Source organism: Bos javanicus, chromosome 11 (genome assembly GCF_032452875.1).
Source record: "Bos javanicus breed banteng chromosome 11, ARS-OSU_banteng_1.0, whole genome shotgun sequence".
NCBI lineage: Eukaryota > Metazoa > Chordata > Mammalia > Artiodactyla > Bovidae > Bos > Bos javanicus.
Window position 1 is genome coordinate 102661040 of NC_083878.1, and position 20588 is coordinate 102681627.

At 57.2% G+C, this 20588-nt stretch overlaps 2 protein-coding genes across 10 annotated transcripts in view; one reads left to right on the forward strand and one right to left on the reverse strand.

The window, feature by feature from the left end:
- Window positions 1-8755, reverse strand: part of AK8 (adenylate kinase 8) — a 136253-nt gene extending 127498 nt beyond the window's left edge. For 2 of the 6 annotated variants that reach the window (XM_061433961.1, XM_061433960.1), the window contains exons 1-2: window positions 8040-8277; window positions 5042-5126 (exon numbers count right to left, since the gene is read on the reverse strand). In XM_061433961.1, the coding sequence (XP_061289945.1) occupies window positions 5042-5126; window positions 8040-8180 (226 nt within the window). In that variant the 5' untranslated portion in view covers window positions 8181-8277. Of the gene's footprint in view, window positions 1-5041; window positions 5130-7050; window positions 7923-8039; window positions 8278-8510 lie in introns of those variants that run through there. The other 4 variants (XM_061433962.1, XM_061433963.1, XM_061433965.1 and 1 more) reach the window with 4 other exon arrangements.
- A 136-nt stretch (window positions 8756-8891) lies between these two features.
- SPACA9 (sperm acrosome associated 9) lies at window positions 8892-19910 on the forward strand. 4 transcript variants are annotated; one of them, XM_061433971.1, is made up of 6 exons: window positions 8901-9016; window positions 11578-11770; window positions 15132-15307; window positions 17958-18160; window positions 18892-19039; window positions 19842-19910. In XM_061433971.1, the coding sequence occupies exons 3-6, from the start codon at window positions 15161-15163 to the stop codon at window positions 19851-19853; spliced, it is 510 nt and encodes a 169-aa protein (XP_061289955.1). In that variant the 5' UTR covers window positions 8901-9016; window positions 11578-11770; window positions 15132-15160; the 3' UTR covers window positions 19854-19910. The 4 variants fall into 4 exon arrangements, with proteins under 4 accessions (XP_061289956.1, XP_061289954.1, XP_061289955.1 ...); XM_061433972.1 differs by lacking the exon at window positions 11578-11770 and having other exon boundaries at window positions 8892-9016; XM_061433969.1 differs by having other exon boundaries at window positions 18892-19910.
- Window positions 19911-20588: the final 678 nt, after the last annotated feature.

Consider the following 20588-nt stretch of genomic DNA (forward strand, 5'->3'; position numbering starts at 1 on the left):
GACCTGGGAGGGAGCGGGGCCTCTGCCCGGTCTCTGCAAGGGAGCAGTCTCTCCGAGGACCACGAATGAGGCCCACACATGTCAGCGCTGCTGCTGGATTCCTGCGTGTCCCCAGCTGATGGCTTTAGAACAAACACTGCTGCGGCCCTCGTTTCTAAACCTGGTCCGTTGGCCCCACGGTGTGAAACGTAGGTAACCTGCTCCTTGGGAGCCTGGATCCCGGGTGGGCAATGCAATCAGGGATGAAGGACAGGAGGGTGCCTGCTGCCGGACTCGTGACCATGCTCCAGCCCAGCAAACCCCAGCACACCCCCTCCCCTCCAAGCCACACTCGGCTGGTGGGCCTCCCGCCCTCCACAGCTGCCAGGGTTCTTCTGGCCAAGGGGGGCCCTGTGCCCCCTTAAGTCCCCGTGGACCCCTGTTGAGGGGCCTGACCTCTGCAGGAGCTGGGATGTGCCCTGGGCACCCTAAGAGCCACCCTCACCGGGGATCCAGGTTACCCAGGAGCCCTGGGCAAGCCTCTCCCTTCATCTTGGACTTCCTCGTTCTGACGACGCTCTTCCCATCTTCCTACCTTGTCACCTGTCACCTCCTCAACAGGGGTGTCCTCTTCACCCCCCTCCATTCAGCCCCCAGCCCCACTGGGTTCCTCCCCCGGGATTCTCCTGACTGAAGGATGCTGCTGCCGTGCTAAGTCCCGTCCCCCGGCTGAGCAGTGGAGAGGATGTCCTGGCTGCAGGGACCACGTCTCACCCTCCGCTCCAGCAGCTAGAACCGCGAGTAGCCAAGCACACAGCAGGGCCTCCGATGGCCTCCTCCTCAGCTGTCCCTCTGTGGCCGCTGAGGGTGTGGTCGCCTTTGTCACCACCATTCGCACCTCCTTGCAAAGGCACCTTCTGCCAGTCGGCACTCTTGGGTGCGAGCCACGGGACGCGGACGGGGCTGAGTCGTGTAGAGGCGGGTTTATTCACAGGCCAGCATGGCTCAGAGAATCCCACCCTGGCAGGAGCCAGGCCCAGGGCCACCCACAGGAGCCAGCCCCCAAGGGCGGTCACCGAAGGGCACGGGGGGGACAGCCCTGCCGCCCTGGACACCCGGCCCAGTAGCCTGAGCCCAGAATGCCGTTCACACACAGGGCCCACGGGGGCTGCCCCAGCACCACCCAGCCACAGCCACCCATGGGCCCTACAGGCCGCCAGGGAGAGCACCTCCCGGAGCGCGTCCAGAGTCTGGGCTCCATGGGGCGGTGAAGCTCAGGACGCAGGCCCAGGGCAGGCGAAGCACGTTCAGCTGCGGGGCTGGGAGCCAGGATGGGGCTGTATGGCCCAGCCTCTCTCTGGCCTTGGAACCCGGCCAAGGCCTTCCCGAGTGCCCCAACCAGAGGACAGAAGCAGTGAAAGGTGGGTGAGTCTGGAAACCAGGTGGCTTTGGGAACACCTGATCAGGGCAGATTGGAACTGGGGTGCCAGGGGAGGCCGAGGGGAGGCACAGCATTAGGGCAGCGAGGAGTGGGGGTCAAGGGTGGTGGGCCTGGCATGTTAGAGCAAAGAGCTTGCTCGGACCATGGGGAGAATGCCCGCTTGCCAAAGCCAGAGGAAGGGAGTGGTGGGCTGTGGGTCTGGCCTTTGTGCCCACCACCCTGATGCCCCTCCAGGGCTGTAACCCCAGGCCTCTGCCGTAGCACCCTAGAACTTGGGGTGGACCCAACAGGGCTCAGGGTCCGAGGGACCGAGGAGAAGGGGGACTGCACCTTGACAACGGCGTTTTGGGAACAAGCAGACTCCCAAGTCGTACGCTCATTTTGACAAAGTTACAAGGCTCCACAGCTGCTGGGGAAGGCCCCCCCCAACCCCAGCCCGCCTTCCGGGCTCCTGTAAGTGGCACCCAAATTGTACACATCTCCGAAAATACTTTAAAAGGGGAACATTCACATGGCCTTTCTCTCCACCTAATTTCTCGCACACATTTATGTGATTAATTTCAGTTTCTTAAAATCTAACACCTTGAAACTTCAGCCCTGCTCATGAGTAATTATTTATAAACAGTGTCATAAAAGGCTGCTTGACTGCCAAGAGTAATCAACTTCTTCAACCCACTTCAAAGGAAATCAAAAAACCTTTCCATCCACAGAGCCTTTTGAGGTTTAACTAGGAGCATGATTTAAAATTCACAAGAAAACCCTTAGGTATTGGAGCTCTAATACACAGCTTTCTTGGACAAACGTTTGATAAAAAACGAAACACACCATTATATACACCATCGCCTGCTTTAATATTGCCCAGGGCTACTGTAAATGCTCACTTTGTACTAAATCTGCTTTTCTCGCAGCGAAGGGGCTGCCAGCCCTGTGTCAACGGCTCCCCCATCCCCTCACGAGCACACTCAGCGCCAGGAGCCCAGAGGCTTCTTTCCTTCTACACTGGCCACTGGCCATGTCACCGCGCATCACAGGGAACCCCCACCCACCCAACATGCAAGCCGAGGAGGCAGGGGGTTGAGTGCCTGGCTGCGGGTGACACAGGCCACTGTACGCCGGGAGAAGGCGAGGCCGACTGGCCCACTAGCTCAGGGCCACAGGAACGCTCGCTGGACACCAGGGGGCCTTCCCAGGCCCCGGTCCTCCTCTAGAACCACAAGAATGGGTGAAACTCTGGCTTCCCTTCTCCTAGGGAAATCCCAGAAGCGTGGTCCTCTCCCATCTTCCTCGTCCTCCCCTCCTTCTCCCGCATCTTTGCTTCACCTGGAGGTGGAGGCCTGGGCATGGGAGGGACACATGCCCTCTCTTTACATAAGTGGTAGGACTTGAGCCAAAGGGCGAAGATGTGCCGGCGTCCCTCTGAGCTGCCAGCCTAAGGCCAGGGAGTGGGGGTGGAGGGCTGTGGGAACAAGTCGACCCCTCCAACCTGTGGTTCCTGGGATCCAATGACTCGAATCGCTGAGACAGTGTCTGGGCCCAAAGCCTAAGACTTCAGGTGTCGGGGAGGACAGCCAGGAGCCCCCCATCCCCAGCTCGAGCTGAACGAAGAGGGTCTGAATTCTCCACCCCACTGGAGAGGGACAGAGCGGTGTCACATGGAGAAAGGAGGAAGGGCTCTGCGGAGGGCAGCCTGCAAATAAATGGAAGGGATGCTGAGGGGGTGGGGAGGGGCGGCCCAGGGCACGGGACGGCCAGCGCCTGAGATGAGCACCCAGCTGACGACAACTGCATCGTGGCTAAAACAGAAAGGTGATGTCTAGACTTCAAGATTCTGGCGAAGTAGTCAGTTCGACACTGAAAGTCATAACTGCACAGAGAGGAGCAAGACAAAAGCGTAAAGACGAGTGGTAACCTTGGATGTCAGGTTGAAGTTCTGGCGGGGAGGCTGGCGAAGCTGTGAGGCTGGCGGCAGGGGCACACAGCGTGGCACACACACCCCTAAACAGAACTCTTCAAGCCGGAAGTAGGGAGTGCCACCACAACCCAACTCCGAGTTCAAAGCATCCTTTTCTCAAGTACGGTTTTAGTCCGGAAAACTCTCACCAGGCTTCGTGCAAGTGGACACTTGCACAGCACCACGTGAAGCCCAGCGGGAGCCTCCAGGCCTCGGCGTCCCTTCCGCTGACACCACCAGGGGCCAGGCTGGGGCTTGGCCGCCTCCATCTCAGCGGTCAGACATGCCCATTTTACAGAGGAAACTGAGCTTTATTTGGCCTTTTACCTTCTTTTGAGTGTGCTTTGCTTTATTGATTCCACGGGGCTGGGGGGTGGCATGATAGGGGAACACGGGCAGAAGTGCCCCCTGCATCCCTCGGTAACACAGCTTAGCAACCCCAGATCCAAACGGCATGGGGGCGGGGTGGGGGGTAAGGCTGCAGGAACACCCTCCTCCACATAACAGAGGCCACTTGGTGAGGCAGGGGCGGCGAGCGGGGGTCTGCAGCAGGACCGCAAGGAAGCAAGGGGGCTTCTCACCCCTACAGAGCAGCGGAGCTTCCCTCCCTCCCACACCAACCAGAGGACCAGGTAACCGAGGCCCCTTAGAAGAGTCCCCGCGGGGCAGAGCGGATCAACCCCCAGCCCCGCCACCCCGGCTCGGTCTCCACCTGGGGCACCTCGGCAGCTCACACCCAGTGTAGACGTGCGCTTCTGCCTCCCTGGAGGCTCAGGGAAGGACAGTGTGGGGTGCTCCAGGCCACATCGCGCTTTCCTGCTCGGGCCTCTGAAACAGCGCCTCATTCTCACAGGCTGGGCCCGCCCAGGACCCGAGGGCAGGCCCCCAGAAGAGGCCAGGGCTGCCTGGCAACCCGTTTGCTCCGAGTCTCCTCTCTCTCACCAGTTTTTGAAAAACTGCTTCGCTTCCTTTCTCATGTGAAGCCTCTGCACCCCGCCACGGGCATCTCAGGCCTCTGTCCCTCTCAGCTGCACCACTCATTTCACTGCTGCGCCGGGAGTGCCTTCAAAGCAGTTAATGCTCCAGTGAAAGAAACATCAAAGCTCTGGGCCTCCCTGACAGCTCACGAGGGGCGGCCACGCTCCTCCGCTCGGCAAATCGACCACAGGACAGAGCGCCTCCTCTCCCTCCTCCCTGTCCCGGGTGCCCGCCTTGGGTCTGGCTGGCCTGCATTCACTCAGGTGAGGTTTGGGGGGAGCTCTGGAACTCATTAACAGGAGCCCGTAACAAGACCATCAGGAAGAGCCGAGCGCAGCCTGTCTGGGTAGACCAGAAGCCACACTTACACCTGACAAGTGGAGTGATCACAGAGCTTAAACCCAACAGGCGACATCAGCTGGGGCGTGCCAAAGCATTAATAATTGATTCCGTGGGCCATTTGGAGGTTTTCATTTTAATCACTTGGCAAGAGCATTTGTATGAGTTGTGCTCCAGAAGAAATTAAGGCATTTTTTTCAATTAACCACCTCCCCAAGTGGTCAAAACCTGTCCCCACCCCTGCTCTGACCTCCCTTTTATTTTAGGCACAGGAAGGGCAGAGTGGTTCCCAGGAGGCGGAGGGGAGGGACAGCTGGGAACTGGGGGAGGGGGAGGCCCACTCTGGTGCTCACCATAATCGTTGTCTCGTTGCAAATGATCAATCATGAACGGGATGGGGTCCTTGGGCTGGTGGATCAGGAGCTGCTCCAGCATGTTCTGTGGGCACAGGGCAGACACTCAGGGGGTTGACGCTACATGGGCACCCAAGACCCCAGGCTCCGGTGGCCAAGCAACCTGGCATCACTATGGATACCAGTTATGGGACCTGATCTCTTCCCTGCCTCCCACCCTAATAGGTGTCTGCCTTGGTCCCTGGGAGCAGAGGTATGAGGGAAGGGCCACATGGGTTTTGCTGGGGGTGGGGGCACCTGGAAGGAGGTGGAGCTGGAGGGAAGCGCCCTTGAGTCAGAGCAAGTAGTCCTGGGGTCCTTGCCCCTCAGCTCCTTTGTGGCCCCCCCAGACCAGCCTTCTCTCCACCCCTCTCCTGCAGGGCACCCATCCACCCCTCAGAGCCATTGTAGATGCTGCTCCCTCAGCATGAAACACTTCTCCCCATGACGCTCACTAGGTCAATCCTGTGGCACGCTCCTGTAGCCCCTACGCATCCCCTTTATTGCCTCACCCACATCTCAGTGCCCAGCACGACCACAGAAGGGGCCCCACACAGAACGTGTGCTGGGTGACATGGCCATTGCTGCTACCTGTGTCTGTCCAGTGTGGGACAGAGTATGTACTAGCCAGGTATCTAAAGAGTCCTGGGATCGTCTGGCCACTTAATTCTAAAGTAAAGCAGCTTCCATGGTTCTAGAACAAAAGGCACAGAAATGAACCAGGTGGCTGAGAGCAGCGCCAGTGCACGAAGGAGCAGCCTTCTGCCCTAGGGACAGGCAGGCAGGGGCTGCAGCCCTTTGCGGGCAGACGGAGAACAGCACAGCAGAAACAGCACTGAACGGCGAGAAGGCCCAGCCCCGCTCTGCATCCCACCGGTCCCTTCCCCTCTCTGGGCCTCAGCTTCTACACCTATTAAGACACAGCTGGACACGATCCATGGTGCTATGGCGCTGGTGAGACCGTGTGAGATGATTCTAGATAGCTCACAGATGAATATTCTAAAATTCACTTTTACACAGTTGTAAATCTAATGTGTATTAGAAAAAATCAGTACATCAAACCTTAGGATGAGGTAAAATAAGTTAATTTTTTTTGAGTGGGCTGATTTAAAGAAATGAAGTTAAAATGGAAATATGCTGTTGGTTACATGAATCTATACCTGTGATAAAATTTCACTGTGTGGTGTGTGCGTGTGCTCAAGCTCAGTGACTCAGTCGCAACCGAGTCTTTGCAACTCCATGGACTGCAGCCCGCCAGGCTCCTCCGTCCATGGAATTTTCCAGGCAAGGATACTGGAGTGGGTTGCTATTTCCTTCTCCAGAGGATCTTCCCCACCCACGGACTGAACCTGCATCTCCTGTGGCTCCTGCACTGGCAGGTGGATTCTCTACCACTAAGCCATCTGGGAAGCCCCAAATTTCGTAGATTCATACGAAAAAAAAAAAAAGAGTGCTGGTAAAAATGGATGAGATTCAAATAAGGTCTGTAGTCTAGTTAATAGTATTGTGCCCCTGTCAGTTTGCTGGTTTTGACAATGAACTACCCTTAGGTTAGATTTTACTACCGGGGGAAGCTGGCGGAAGGATACACTAGAATTCTTTGCTACTTGTGTAACTTCCGGTGGGTCCAAAATCATTTTAAAATAAAAATGCTAAAAAATGAAAATGATGAAAAACCATGTAGGGAGCACAGAAATTACTAAGGACTGGAAATAATGGACTAAAAGCTTCCTCAGGCTACTCCTTCCAACAATTGCTATGAGGGACACCAGATTCCCTAAGAGCAGACCAGGGTGCCCCTAGGACTTGCCTGTGTACTGCCTGCCACCACTGAGGACTTAGGACTCAGCTAGCCATCTCCTCTACTTAGGCCACTCGGTCTTAGAAATCTCTTGTGCGCCCTCTGTCAGTGAACGCTTTCCAAAGGAAGCCTATGTCCGCAGGAGAGAGAGAGACAACGGGTTTCTTACTCTGAGCTCTGCTCTGAGCTGTCAGACGCTCAAACAGCCACAGGCATCACTGAGGAGGTGCCTCTGGGGATCGGGGTCTACCTGGAGGAGCAGACAAATGCTCCAGCTTCCCTCTGGCCCTCAGAACCTCTGAGTGGCTGAGAGATCCTCCAGTCCAGCTCCTGAAAGCTTTCACTTCCCCAGGATGCCTCGGTGGGGAAGATCCCCTGGAGAAGGAAATGGCAATCCACTCCAGTATTCTTGCCTGGAAAATCCCATGGAGAGAGGACCCTGGCGGGCTACAGTCCATGGGGTCGCAAGAGTCAGATACAGCTTAGCGACTAAACCACCAATCCAAGATGCAGAAGGGAAACCTGGAGAACAGGCTGGGGAGTGGCTTTGCCTCAGGTCACACAGGCAGTGGGTCAGTCAGGTCGGGAACTCAGGGTGAGGGCTTGGAAGCTTCCCTGAACTCTTGGCTCTGAGGAGAAAGGGCCGGGTGGGAAAAACTGCCTTCCACACCACACGGCTGCTGTCCCAGGAGGTGGCCTTTCTCAGAGGATGGAGAGGCCACCTTCAACTCAGACACTCCCCAGCTCAGACACAAGACCGCAGCCAGCCTGGGAATGGTCAGCACACGATGAGTCCCTTGGAAACCACCTCTTGCAACCTGGTGTTTCACAGACAAGGGAACTAAGAAAAAGGAAGGAACCTCTTCCAGATCATCGACCTGACTGGGTCGGAGCAAGGGTCCAGTCACGGCCGGGAGGGCCTGCCCCCTTTTCCTCCCTCCAGGACCAGCCGAGTATGGTCAAGGAGCATCTTTCGGTCGAGGGGTTCCTTGGGGGTACGATGACACAGTCGTGTCGGACACCCCAAGTCGGGCGGCCTCGTGGCTAACAGACGTCACCCCTCCCAGATGTAGGGTCGCCAGCGCGCAGCCGGACCGCCGCCAAGACGGTCCCCGGCCACCGCCTGGTGTCGCGATGGGACAGGGCTGCCCGGGTCACCTGCATCAACTCGAAGATGTGGTTCGCCTCCCCATACTGGGGCATTTGCGGGGGAATGCGATGAGGGGCGGTGGTCGCGTCCATGCTGCCTCGCAGCGCGGCCGCTCCCTGGGGACCGCTGTCGCTAGGGCCTCGCGTCATCAGCAGGCGCCGCTCCCTAGGGACCGCCGTTGCCAGGGGCGCCACGCCGCTCCGTCATCAGCACGCGTTGCTCTCGCACCGCCCCCCCCCGCCCCGCCCCACCTCCTCCGGGGCGAGGCTGGCGCCGGGTCTGGCTCCGGGTCTCCTCAGCCGCATGAAGGAAGTGCTCCCCAGCTCCGGCCTCGTCCCCCAACTCTGCGCGCCTCAGCGGGGAACCCCAAGTCTCCTCCTGCTGCGGTCTCCTGGCTCAGAGGGCCCCCTCCTGTGCTGAGACACCCCACAGTATCCCGAGGGCACATCGGCCCGGGAGAGGCGGGAGGCGGATCCTACTTCTGTTTCCGCCAAGGCGCCCTGGCCCAGGCGTTCGGTGCTCCTTGAGCCACTCCAGCTCCGCTCACTGGGCCTCAGTTTCCCCGTCTTTAAAAGGAAGACGCTGGGGTAGATGGGCCGTTCAGTTCAGGCGCTCAGTCGTGTGCGACTCTTTGCGACCCCCATGGGCTGCCGCACCCCAGGCCTTCCCTGTCCGTCACCAACTCCCGGCGATGTGGGGCAGGGTGTTTGAAAAAGGAGGGACTGCTGTATCCCTCGACCCCGGGCCCAGCGGGCAGTTCCTGCGGCGTGGGCGGGGCTGCCACGTGACCCGATTGCTATGGCAGCGGCGGTAACAATCAGGCCCGCGGCCCCGCCCCTTCTCACCCCTGCTCTCCCCCACCCCACCCACCCCTCCTCCCAAGCCCCGGGAAGGGCCTCCCCGCCCTTCTGGGGCCCCAGACACCGCGGAGACTCTCCGGCTTCAGGGCGCTCCGTTGAGTGAAGGCCGCTCTAGGACAACCAAGGTTAAAGCAGGCCTGGGGAGGGCCACCCAAGCCCTGGATTTGGAAACTGGGGGACGAGGGGGATGGTGTTGGAGAATGGAGGGGGGCCGCCGCTGCTGCCGATGACCCAAGAGACCGATGGGGTGGGACGCGATGGGGGGATGGAGGTCTGCGAATCGTGTTCATCCCGGGTGGGGGGCGGGGGGCGGGGGGTGGAACGCCTGGTAGCGACCACAGCACTGAAATGGAAGCTCTAGCTCTTGTCCAGTTGCTCTTCTCAGGAGGAGCTGCCCGTTTTTGAGCTGTACTCTCAACAAAACTATGGGGTCTGTGAATGTTATGGAGAGGGAGTATGGCATAGTCAATGCAGACTGCGCAGAGTTCAAATCCTGACTCCACTCTCAACTAACTTGCCAGCCTGCCCTGGGCCTCAGTTCCCTCCCCTAATGAAGTGGGGATTATGGAAGATTCCATGAGCTAATGTATCAGAAGTATTAGTAACTGATGTGTGGTGAATGCACAATGCATAGCTGCTACTCTTAGAGATATTATGTCACTGAATCTTTGCACCAACCCTGAGAAATAAGTACCTTCATTCCATTTTACAGATGAGAAATTGGAGGCTCAGAATGGTGCAAAGTTGTTGGCTGAGCCATTTCCCCTCTCTGGGTCTCTTTCCTCATCAGTTGTCAATCACAGAGCATTAGAATGAATCAGAAGAGCCCTTGAGGAGCTTCTAATACAAACTCCCTCATTTTACAAATGGATAAACTGAGGCTCTTGAGAAATCTGTATGCAGGTCAGGAAGCAACAGTTAGAACTGGACATGGAACAACAGACTGGTTCCAAGTAGGAAAAGGAGTATGTCAAGGCTGTATATCATCACCCTGCTTATTTAACTTATATGCAGAGTACATCATGAGAAGCACTGGGCTGGAGGAAGCACAAGCTGGAATCAAGATTGCCGGGAGAAATATCAATAACCTCAGATATGCAGATGACACCACCCCTATGGCAGAAAGTGAAGAAGAACTAAAGAGCCTCTTGATGAAAGTGAAAGAGGAGTGTGAAAAAGTTGGCTTTAGCTCAACATTCAGAAAACTAAGATCATGGCATCAAAAGCCTCTTGATGAAAGTGAAAGAGGAGAGAGAAGTTGAGCTTTAGCTCAACACTCAGAAAACTAAGATGGCATCCGGTCCCATCACTTCATGGCAAATAGATGGGGAAACAGTGGCTGACTTTATTTTTTCTGGGCTCCAAAATCACTGAAGATGGTGACTGCAGCCATGAAATTAAAAGACGCTTACTCCTTAGAAGGAAAGTTATGATTAACCTAGACAGCATATTAAAAAGCAGAGACGTTACTTTGCCAACAAAGGTCTGTCTAGTCAAGGCTATGGTTTTTCCAGTAGTCATGTATGGATGTGAGTTGGACGATAAAGAAAGCTAAGGGCCGAAGAATTGATGCTTTTGAACTGTGGTGTTGGAAAAGACTCTTGAGAGTCCCTTGGACTGCAAGGAGATCCAACCAGTCCATTCTAAAGGAGATCAGTCCTGGGTGTTCATTGGAAGGACTGATGTTGAAGTTGAAACTCCAATACTTTGGCCACCTGATGCGAAGAGCTGACTCATTTGAAAAGACCCTGATGCTGGGAAAGATTGAGGGCAGGAAGAGAAGGGGATGACAGAGGATAAGATGGTTGGATGGCATTGCCGACTCGACGGACATGAGTTTGGGTAAACTCTGGGAGTTGATGATGGACAGGGAGGCCTGGCATGCTGCAGTCCATGGGGTTGCAAAGAGTTGGACACGACTGAGCGACTGAACTGAACCAAGGCCCAGAAAGGGGGAAATTCTAGGCCGAGGTCACTCATAAATCCAAGGTAGAGCCAGCCTTCCAATGCATATTCATTGGAAGGACTGATGCTGAAGCTCCAGTACTTTGGCCACCTGATGTGAAGAGCCAACTCACTGGAAAAGACCCTGATGCTGGGAAAGATTGAAGGAGAAGGGGCGACAGAGGATTGATGGTTGGATGGTGTCATCAACTCAGTGGACGTGAGTTTAAGCAAACTCCAGGAGATAGTGAAGGACATGGAAGCTTGGTGTGCTGCAGTCCGTGGGGTCAGAGAGTCAGACATAACTGAGCAAACGAACAACAACAAAGAGCCAGCCTGGAACTCAGCTTCCTGACTCCTAGCCAAAGCCTTTCCAGCAGCCACAGCCCAGAGACATGGCCTCTAAGGGAAAAGGGCTCTCTCCCCTCAGAACTGCCTCCTCAAAGCACGCACACCTTGGTAGGCTTGTCAAGTCAAATCCAATTGCAGAGACAGCTGAGGAAGAGAAGGAAGCAGCCTCCCTCCGAACAAAGAGCACCACCACCAGGCCTGTGATTTGCACTGGGGAGGTTCAGCTTGCTTCCTGGACATTTCTGAAGTGACTTGCCTTTCTCCTCATTTATTTTAAGCCCTAGGCACTTTTCATAGCACGATTTAATCTTCTTTAACAGCCTGGAAAAATACAAATCAATTAAAGCTGAAAATCTAGTGGGTAATCACTTTTTCCTTCCTCCTCCCCCAGATCGAGAAGTGCCTGCACCCACTGCCTTTCATCTAGACTAATTTGACTGCAGTGACTCTTGTTCAAGGGACAGCCGCTTTGGATAGCTTGTTACAGCTCCCCTCACGACATCCCTGGCGTGCATGTCACAAGTCAATAGGATCAAGAACCAAGTCGGTTTTGCTCTCAGGGGCTCTTGGGGCCACCAGCCAAGGTAGGGCTGTATCCCTGAAGAACTTGGCAAGCTCAGGACGGCGGCAGAGAGCGGGGTACACTGAATGCTAGTCCTCGTTGCTCTGGGATGGGGCAGCAGGGAACAGCCTCACACAAGTGGGAGCGAGGCACTGGGTCCGGGTAGTGCAGGCCCTGGGTGTCCACACCTCACCCACCCACCTACCTACCTCCAGCCTCAGTCAGTCTGGTATCTGGTGTGTTTCTCTCAGTGGACCCCCCTGAGGTGGGGGGAAGAGCGGAGGTAACCAAGTAAAGATCTCAGGCTCAGTGAAATCGGCAGAACTGAGTGGGACATCTGGGTTTGCTCACCAGCTGCCAGACCTCAGCTCTGTCGTCTGTCCTGTGGGAATAACCATGGTACCTCATTCAAGGGGCTGTGGTGAGCATCTGAGATGAGGCTTGTTTACCTAGGGTTTACCTAGAGCCTCGCTGAGTAGCCGGCTGTTACTAGGAGGATTGGGGCGAGCCACCCGGGATCTCGGTGAAGGCTGAAGCTCAGCTCCAGTTCGGCCTCCCCTGTACCTGCCCGCCTCCACCCCACCTGCAGGCCACGTAGCCCTTCTGGCCACCCCCACCCATCCCCCCACTTTCTTTTGTCCTTAATCTGTTCACTCATTGTCTGCCTCCCACTCCTGACGTCCCTCCAGGGTAGGAGTCTTGTCTGTTTGGCTGAACACTGTGTGCCCAGTCCAGCACCCTGCAGGTGTCTGACCCCTGGCAGGCGCTTCAACATGAATGAATGACCGCCTCAGGTGCTCTGCACCTCCTGGGCTAGAAGCTTCCATGGTTGCCCCCACAGCTCTGCCCTCACGTGGGGCCTCAACCTCGGCCTGCCCACAGCCTCCACCCTCTGCCCAGGGCCCCACCTCCTCTGCCCGCCTGCCTGCCCACCCTCCTCTCCAAAGCCTGCCTTCTTTTCAGACCTTCCCTCCCCCAGGAGGCAGAGCCATCGGCAGCCCCTGCAGCTTTTTTTTTGCGGGGGGGGCAGCGGGGTGGGGGGCGCACGTCATGCTTGCTTTTACCTATCTGGATTGCTGAGTTCCTAGCACCCCCTGACCTTTTGCACCCAGGTGTGTACCTCACTCTCCTCGCCCCAGGCCAGGTCCTGGTAGGCCTGCCTCCACGGGCACTGCAGCCAGCTTGACCGTCTGTCCCGCCTGCAGGCAGGGCTGGGGTGGGGCCTTGGCTGGCTATGACAGGTGTCCAACCATGGGCCCCGCAGCATCCCCCAACCCCACTCCCCGCCTGGCTTGGGTTAGGGTTAGCTTCAGCAGAACCAGGAGAAAGTTGAGTGGAAGGAGGCCCTGCCCCGCGTGGCCCTGGGTCAGGCCTGACCCCAGTGGCGCTGCGCTGTCCTGCTGGCAAACACGGGCTCTGGCTCCCAGGGCTGGCCCAGGATGGTGCTGCCAAAAGGGCCCCATGACGTCTGCAGGGCCGCCACCCTGGCTGGTGGGGCACAACGGTAGGGCCCCTTCCTGGCGCAGCCCCTTGACAGTGGCAGCAGCACCCCGGCTTCCTGTCCCCTGCCCTCCCCAGCTCAGGGATTCACCCCTCCCGCCATGTCGTGGAGGCCACCCGACGGTCTACTGTCCTCGCATCCCCGATGCCATCTCCTCATCACAGACTTCGTCATTCCCATCCTGCTGTGCTCAGGATGCTGAGGGGGCCCAGCAGAAACCAAGCCTCCTCCCCACCTGGGACCTGGTGGCATGCCTAGAATGCATCCTTCCCTTCCTCAGCGCCCCTGCCCCCCACGTTCTGGCCCCTTCTACTTGCAGCATCTCGCTGGGGCCTTGTCTCTGTGAAGCTGAGCCTGGGCTCCACGTGTGCCGGGGCCTCGTGGTGCAGGGACAGCGGCTGCGGCACCTTCGAGGATGCTGGTGGTGAGACCTCAGGAAACCCAGGACCTAGGGTGTCTCAGGCACAAGCTTGCTGAGAGACCCAGGGTCTCAGCTTCCCCTGGAAGTTAAGGGGAGTTGACCTTCTGAGGTGCCTTCCAGCCCTAACATTCCATAAACCTACGACCCTGGGCACTGGGCACGTGCTCAGTAACACTGTGATGTCATGGAGGGCAGAACCCACTGCCATTTCCACTCAGAAGCAGCTTGGGACGCACTGTGGACCTCCCAGATCACACCGGGGACAGTCCACGAGCGTGCTCCCCATAGCATCAGTGTTTCCAACCTGGTTCCTCCCTGCAAACAGCATGGCGGGGCCAGGAGAAGGAGCCAGTGCCAGGCCTGCCCCGGGGACTGGCAAACCTGAGCTCAGGGCTCCTGCTCCAAGCCCAGAGCTGGTAACCGCACCTCCTCAGACAAGTCGAGAGGGTCCCGGTGCCGACCTCCCCCTGCTTAGCTTGAAAAGAATCCCTAGACTTTCCTACCAACTGTAGGGTGGCAGATGTTTTAAAGCAGTTGGGTCCCAGCTGATGAAACAGATTTTACATGCTGTGACCCATGGGAGGTCATGTGTGTGTGATAGACACCCACAATCTGGAGAAACTGAGGCCCAGACTGTGTCCCAGAGTGTGTGTGTGTGTCCTGGAGTGTGTGTGTGAGATAGACACCCACAATCTGGAGAAACTGAGGCCCGGACTGTGTCCCAGAGTGTGTGTGTGTGTCCTGGAGTGTGTGTGTGAGATAGACACCCACAATCTGGAGAAACTGAGGCCTGGACTGTGTCCCAGAGTGTGTGTGTGTGTGTGTGTGTGTGTGTGTGTGTGTGTGTGATAGACACCCACAATCTGGAGAAACTGAGGCCTGGACTGTGTCCCAGAGTGTGTGTGTGTGTGTGTGTGTGTGTGTGTGTGATAGACACCCACAATCTGGAGAAACTGAGGCCTGGACTGTGTCCCAGAGTGTGTGTGTATGTGTGTGTGTGTGTGTGTGTGTGAGTGATAGACACCCACAATCTGGAGAAACTGAGGCCTGGACTGTGTCCCAGAGTGTGTGTGTGTGTGTGTGTGTGTGTGTGTGTGTGATAGACACCCACAATCTGGAGAAACTGAGGCCTGGACTGTGTCCCAGAGTGTGTGTGTGTGTGTGATAGACACCCACATCTGGAGGAACTGAGGCCTGGAGAAACTCTTGTCTACAGTTAAGGGAAGGAAGTCTTGTTCGCGGCAAAGACTGTGTCCCTGGAGGGTAATGGGGCTCGGGTTGGGTTTGAGTCAAGTCTGGTTGTGTCGCAGACAGCCAGCCAGGTTCTTGAGCAGGTGCACAGCCTCCCGGGGCCTCGCCTCCCTCTCTGCAATATGGGGATGAAGACTGTCTCCGCTCCCAGGGCTGTGGGAAGCTGCTCAGTGCCCTGGGACCTCAGGACTTTCCTCTTCCTCCGCACAGGCTCCTCCGCATCCCAGTGAGCAGGTAGAATGATGAATGAAGTAAAAGAGTCCCTGCGGAGCGTGGAGCAGAAGTACAAGATCTTCCAGCAGCAGCAATTCACCTTCATCGGGGCCCTGGAGCACTGCAGGGAGAACGCCCACGACAAGATCCGGCCCATCTCCAGCATCGGGCAGGTAGGCGCTCGCGGGCAGGCGGGGCCAGGCCTCAACCCCTTGCTGGAAAAGTTGGGGAAACCAAGACCCAGAGAGGGCCAGCGTGTGGGTGCAGGGATCAGGTCTCAGATCCTAACTGTGGAAGAAGCCAGGCACTCATTCCCTCACCAACTACGTGAGAAAGCGGCTGAAAGCAGGGGCTGGAGACACCACTGGCCGGGGGTTAAGTCCTGGCTCTGCCACATGCCACCTCTGTGACCTCCGGCCAGTTTCAACTAAAAATGTAGAAAGAGCAGCACGCACCTCCCAGGGCTGTTAGGCAGATTTCACGAGATCATCTGCAAACCCACGCCCCCAGCATCTGGCAGCGTCCTTCATCCCAGGCCCTGGGGCTCAGGACAGGGATGTGTGGTGAACAGATAGATGTACATGGTCCCAGCCACTGGATTCCCCTGGGGTTCAGAAACTATGACCCACCAAGCACATTGCTAAGTCACGTTTGCAAATGATTTCATTTAACCGGAGTCTCCTCTTTGTGTGAGCTGCCGTCCAAGTTTGCCCTGCCAAACGTGGAGGCCTCAAGACTGAAGCAGCCTTCCAGGAAGCCAGGTGCCTGAGAAGCACAGCTCTAGATGGGTCTCTCTCCCACTGAAGAGATGCCACCTGCTAGGGAGTGGGGACCAGACTCAGAACTGCTTAGGAGAAGCACACGGGGCCACAGAGAACAACCCTGGCCCACCAGTATCCTCCAAAAAAAAACTTTAAATTTTTTAAAAAATTTCTCCCAGTTTAACTTGAAATTTTAAAACCCTGCAGAAAAATACCCATATAACCTTCACCTAGTTAGGCCAGTTTGTTTACTATTTAGCCATGTTTATACACACCCTCTTCCCTCTGAACTGTTCAAAGTGAACCGGCTGCACCGTCAGCCCGTCCCTCAAAGGCTCAGCCTTCCACGGGTGTGGACAGGTGTTCAGTATCAGGAAGGAGCACCTGAGACGCCCCGCCTCTGCTCAGAATCCCCATCGGGGCTTTGTGACCCCAGCGTGCTCCTTCTTGCCTTTAGGCTCAACAAGGCTTCTGGTAAATAACGGCCCCACCTGGGTTGACTCTCCACCCTGCCCCTGCCCTTCCTGGCCCGGGGTATGGGAAGGTGACCGCCTGCCCCGCACCCTGCGTGCAGTGTCCCCCGGTAGCCCAGTGACACCGCTCTGTTGTAGCTACGCCACAGTGCAGGCTCCTCCCTACCCGGGATCCTGGGGCAGGTGTGCGTGGTGTGTAGGCAGACTGTGGGTGTCAAAAGCCTCTTGCCCCACACAAAGCTGTTGTCCTTGGGAAGGACCATTTGAGGTCGTTGGGGAAAGACATCCCCTAGCGACAAGAAGGCAGCTGGGAGCGGCAGCAAAACCCAGGTTTAGACTTAGAATTTTCTGGGAACCGGAGGAGGTGGAAAACACCCCCTTCCAGCAGATTACTGAGGGCAGGACCACATGGAATGCGTCAGTTAATCCTGCCCAGACTGGAGCCCCCTCCTCCTGTGCCCACGTGGATCTCAGACCCAGACTGACTGGGTGTCCGGATGTGGAATGTCCTGAGCTAGAAAGGCCCCCAGGGTCTCCAGGGAAATGAGTTGAAATTAGATCAGCTGCATCACTGTCCTTAGCCTCTTTTGTGGCTTAAGAAAAACTTCAGTTCAGTTCAGTCGCTCAGTCGTGTCCGACTCTTTGCGACCCCATGGACTGCAGCATGCCAGGCCTCCCTGTCCATCACCAACTCCCAGAGCCTGCTCAAACTCATGTACATTGAGTCGGTGATGAAGAACTTCCCTCTGGAGCTTTAGTTTGTTTTTAGTATTTTTTATATTGATTTTTACTTGGCTCAATTTATTTACGTGGGTCTTAGTTGTAGCACACGGGGTCTTTAGTTGCAGCACGTGAACTCTTAGTTGGGAATGTGGGTCTAGGTCCCTGACCAGGGATGGAACCTGGGCCTTCTGCACTGGGAGCAGAGTCTTAGCCACTGGACCACCAGGGAAGTCCCTGTTTTTAGTAATCAAGTACTCCATTCTCCTGGAGTTGATTTTGTCTGTGGCCTGAGGCGGAGGCTACATTTCTTTCCTCATTCGGGCCACTGTTTTCCCAGCTCTACTTACTGACCTGTCCCTCCTTTCTCTGCCCCCTGGAAACGTAGGACAAGACTGCAAGAGATTCTAGTTTGCTCCGTGGACTGAGTGGCCCAGCCCAGCATTCTCAAAGTGGGTGGGACCTCGGCATCAAGAGTCAGGGACCAGCCCCCTGTACTTCAGGTGTTGGCTCAGCTGCCTGGGTCTGGTGAGAGGTCTGGGCTCAGAGCCCTGGAGCTAGGGTGACTCAGCTTCACCACTGCAGTGGTACCTGGGCAGGTATTTCACCTCTCTGAGCCTTGTATTCATCTATAAAATGAGGCCTGAAAAAGGGGACCCAGAGGGCGGCATTCAGGCGAGGACTGAGCGAGACGGGACCCACGGAGCCTTCTGCACGGGGCCCGTGACACTTCATGACATTCAGTCTACAGGCCTGCAGACCTGACGGCCCCACACATCGGGGGCCTGTCCCCTGTGACCCGGGAGGGCGGGAGGACCAGGGTGGGTGCTCGGGGGCCCTGGGCACTCACGCCCCGCGGGCCCGTTCAGGTGCAGAGCTACATGGAGCACCACTGCAGCAACTCCACAGACAGGCGCATCCTGCTCATGTTCCTGGACATCTGCTCGGAGCTCAGCAAGCTCTGCCAGCACTTCGAGGCCCTGCACGCTGGCACCCCCGTCACCAACAACCTCCTCGAGAAATGCAAGACCCTCGTGAGCCAAAGCAATGACCTGAGCAGCCTGCGAGCCAAGTAAGACCCTCCTGGTCCCATCAGGGGTCTCCGCACGTGCATGTGGGAGGGGCCAGGGCGGGGACGGGAGAGGACCGGGCCTGGAGGAAGTGAGTCCCGGGGCTACTGTCCAGGGGTCCCCAGCTGGGAAATCCTAGGCCCCTTGGTTCACCGGAGCAACTCTGACCTGACAAATCATTTACTGAAAATGAAGGACTCTGAGGCCCAGACCTAGCAGAATGCAAACCCTCTGGCTGGAGGCAGCACCGGGCCAGAAGCAGGGCTCACAGAGCAGTTGTTCTCAGGAGCCCACAAAGTGGGACATCAGGAGCCCGATCCCATGGGCGTTAGCTACTGGGTTCCCTCATTCTGAGCCCTGGGGGATCGATCCACAGCACAGAGTACCAGATTCCAGAGCAAGCCATTTAGGTCTAAGAGTGAGCAGAGTCAAAGGGTACGCCGTGGGCCTGGGGCGATGACAGCAGGTTTCCTCGGCCCCTGCCCAGCTCTCTGCCAACCACAGGCCAGGGGTTCTCCGCTCCCACCCTTCACACGGGAACCCTGGGGGGTCTGGGGCCCCAAACCTGCTGAGCCACCACCATGCCTGGCATGGAGAGCCTGGGCTGGCAGGTGCACAGCTCTAAAACCTCCCCAAGGGGTTTTGTGCAGCAGGGGCAACCTTAAGAAAAAACCCTGCCCGGCACACCAGTCCCCGGAGCAGGGCTTACCCAGCCCTTCCCGCCGCCCTGCAGATACCCCCACGACGTGGTGAACCACCTCAGCTGTGACGAGGCCCGGAACCACTACGGAGGTGTGGTCAGCCTCATCCCCATCATCCTAGACCTGATGAAAGAGTGGGTCGCCCACTCGGAGAAGCTGCCCCGCAAAGCGCTGCAGCAAGTGAGTGAGCCCCAGGCAGCCACGCGGGCCACCGTGCACGCTCCCCAGGCCTCCGGCACCCAGCCCCAGCTTCGGAAACAAAATTGTGGGCAACTGATACAGAACATCCCCAAACCTGGGGGGAAAGACCAAGGAAGTTCAAAACCACCCTGGAGACCACCTGGTGGGAAACTGTAGTTGGGAGCTGGGGGACCCGCCCGACCCCAGCCCTGCCCGACCCCACCGCGTTCCCTCCCATCCCATCCCGCGGGGCAGCCTGTAACTAAGCCTGGTTTCCACCAGTCGATCCATCTCTACTGGTGCTCACCATCTTCGCCACTTACTAATCCCCAGGGAGCCACCCCATGGACGGCCTAAACTCTTTCCCTCTAGCGCTTTAATCTCTAACTTTCCTTCGCCTCCGAGTGTCAGGCCCTGTGCCCAGGAGGAGCACCCCCACTTACGTTGCTGCTGGTGGGTTCAGGGGAGGAGGGTGGGCCCCCAGAAGGGCTGGGGCCCTGACCCTCCCACCCAGGCCCAGCCAGAGGAGAATGCGCAGCTCCCTTATGGCCACGGGACAGAGCTGCTCCAGCCTGAGGATGCTCAGTGGGGTCAGGTCTCTGAACCAAAGGGGAACAGGCCGCCCAGCCTCTCCTTCCCTCGAGAGAGAGACGGAGAGAAGCCGGAAGAACTGCCAGTGTGGCTCCTGCAGGAGGACGGTCACCTGGTCCTCACGACCTAACGGCAGCCCAGACGCTGGGACTGTGGCGTCGGCGCTGAGCCTGCCAGAGGTGCTGTCTCACTGTTGGTTTTCCCTTCACAGGGGGCGACTTAGCTTCTGTACTCTTGCTTCCTTGGGGGCGACAGTCAAGAATAAAAACCTGTTCTGGCACCTCTCTGCCTGGCCGGCTTTCCTGACACTCACCCTGAGACACCCAAGGATGCTGGGCAGGAGCCCCACGAGCAGAACTGCTGGCTAAGCTGCCCGTGTGCAGGGGACACACCTGCCCCACGTGGGGTCTGCTCCCTAGAGGCTCAGGTCAGAGGCCCGCAGCAGGCCAGCCCAGTAACTCTCTGCAGAGTTAGAGGCCTACTCAGACAAGAACATCTAAATTTTCCAGACAAAATTTAAAAGTGCCACCTCAAAGTCTCGTCCCAAAGGAGCTGCTTCCTCCATTCTACCAGGCAGAGCACACCGATTTCCAGGGTGGCTGGGCAGAGGCGAGCCGTGGAAAACCGCACTACGCACAGGGCTCTTCACCTCCACTCCTTCCCCAGTCAGGCCAGGGTGCAGCCAACAGCCGTTTAAAGGTAGTTTAGACCACCTTCCTCCAAATGCCTGATGGGGAGGGCAGGTAGTGGATGCGGGCAGCCCTCTCTCCTCGGCATACTCCCAAGACACATTCGGCAAGGCTTGACAGCTTCAGTGTCGTTTGGGCTCAGCTGTAAGGACTGTATTCAACCCCATGTGCCAGCCAACCCCTAGGCAGGCAGGCACATACCAAAGCCGGTATGCTAGAGATGACTGGTCACCCCTCCCGCACCTCCACCACACACTCTGGGGAGAGGG

Coding starts and splice junctions, on each gene's coding strand:
- SPACA9 (XM_061433970.1), top strand. CDS start 15,161: ATGATGAATGAAGTAAAAGAGTCCCTGCGGAGCGTGGAGCAGAAGTAC. Junction 15,308..17,957: donor CCATCTCCAGCATCGGGCAG/GTAGGCGCTCGC, acceptor GGGCCCGTTCAG/GTGCAGAGCTACATGGAGCA. Junction 18,161..18,891: donor CTGAGCAGCCTGCGAGCCAA/GTAAGACCCTCC, acceptor GCCGCCCTGCAG/ATACCCCCACGACGTGGTGA.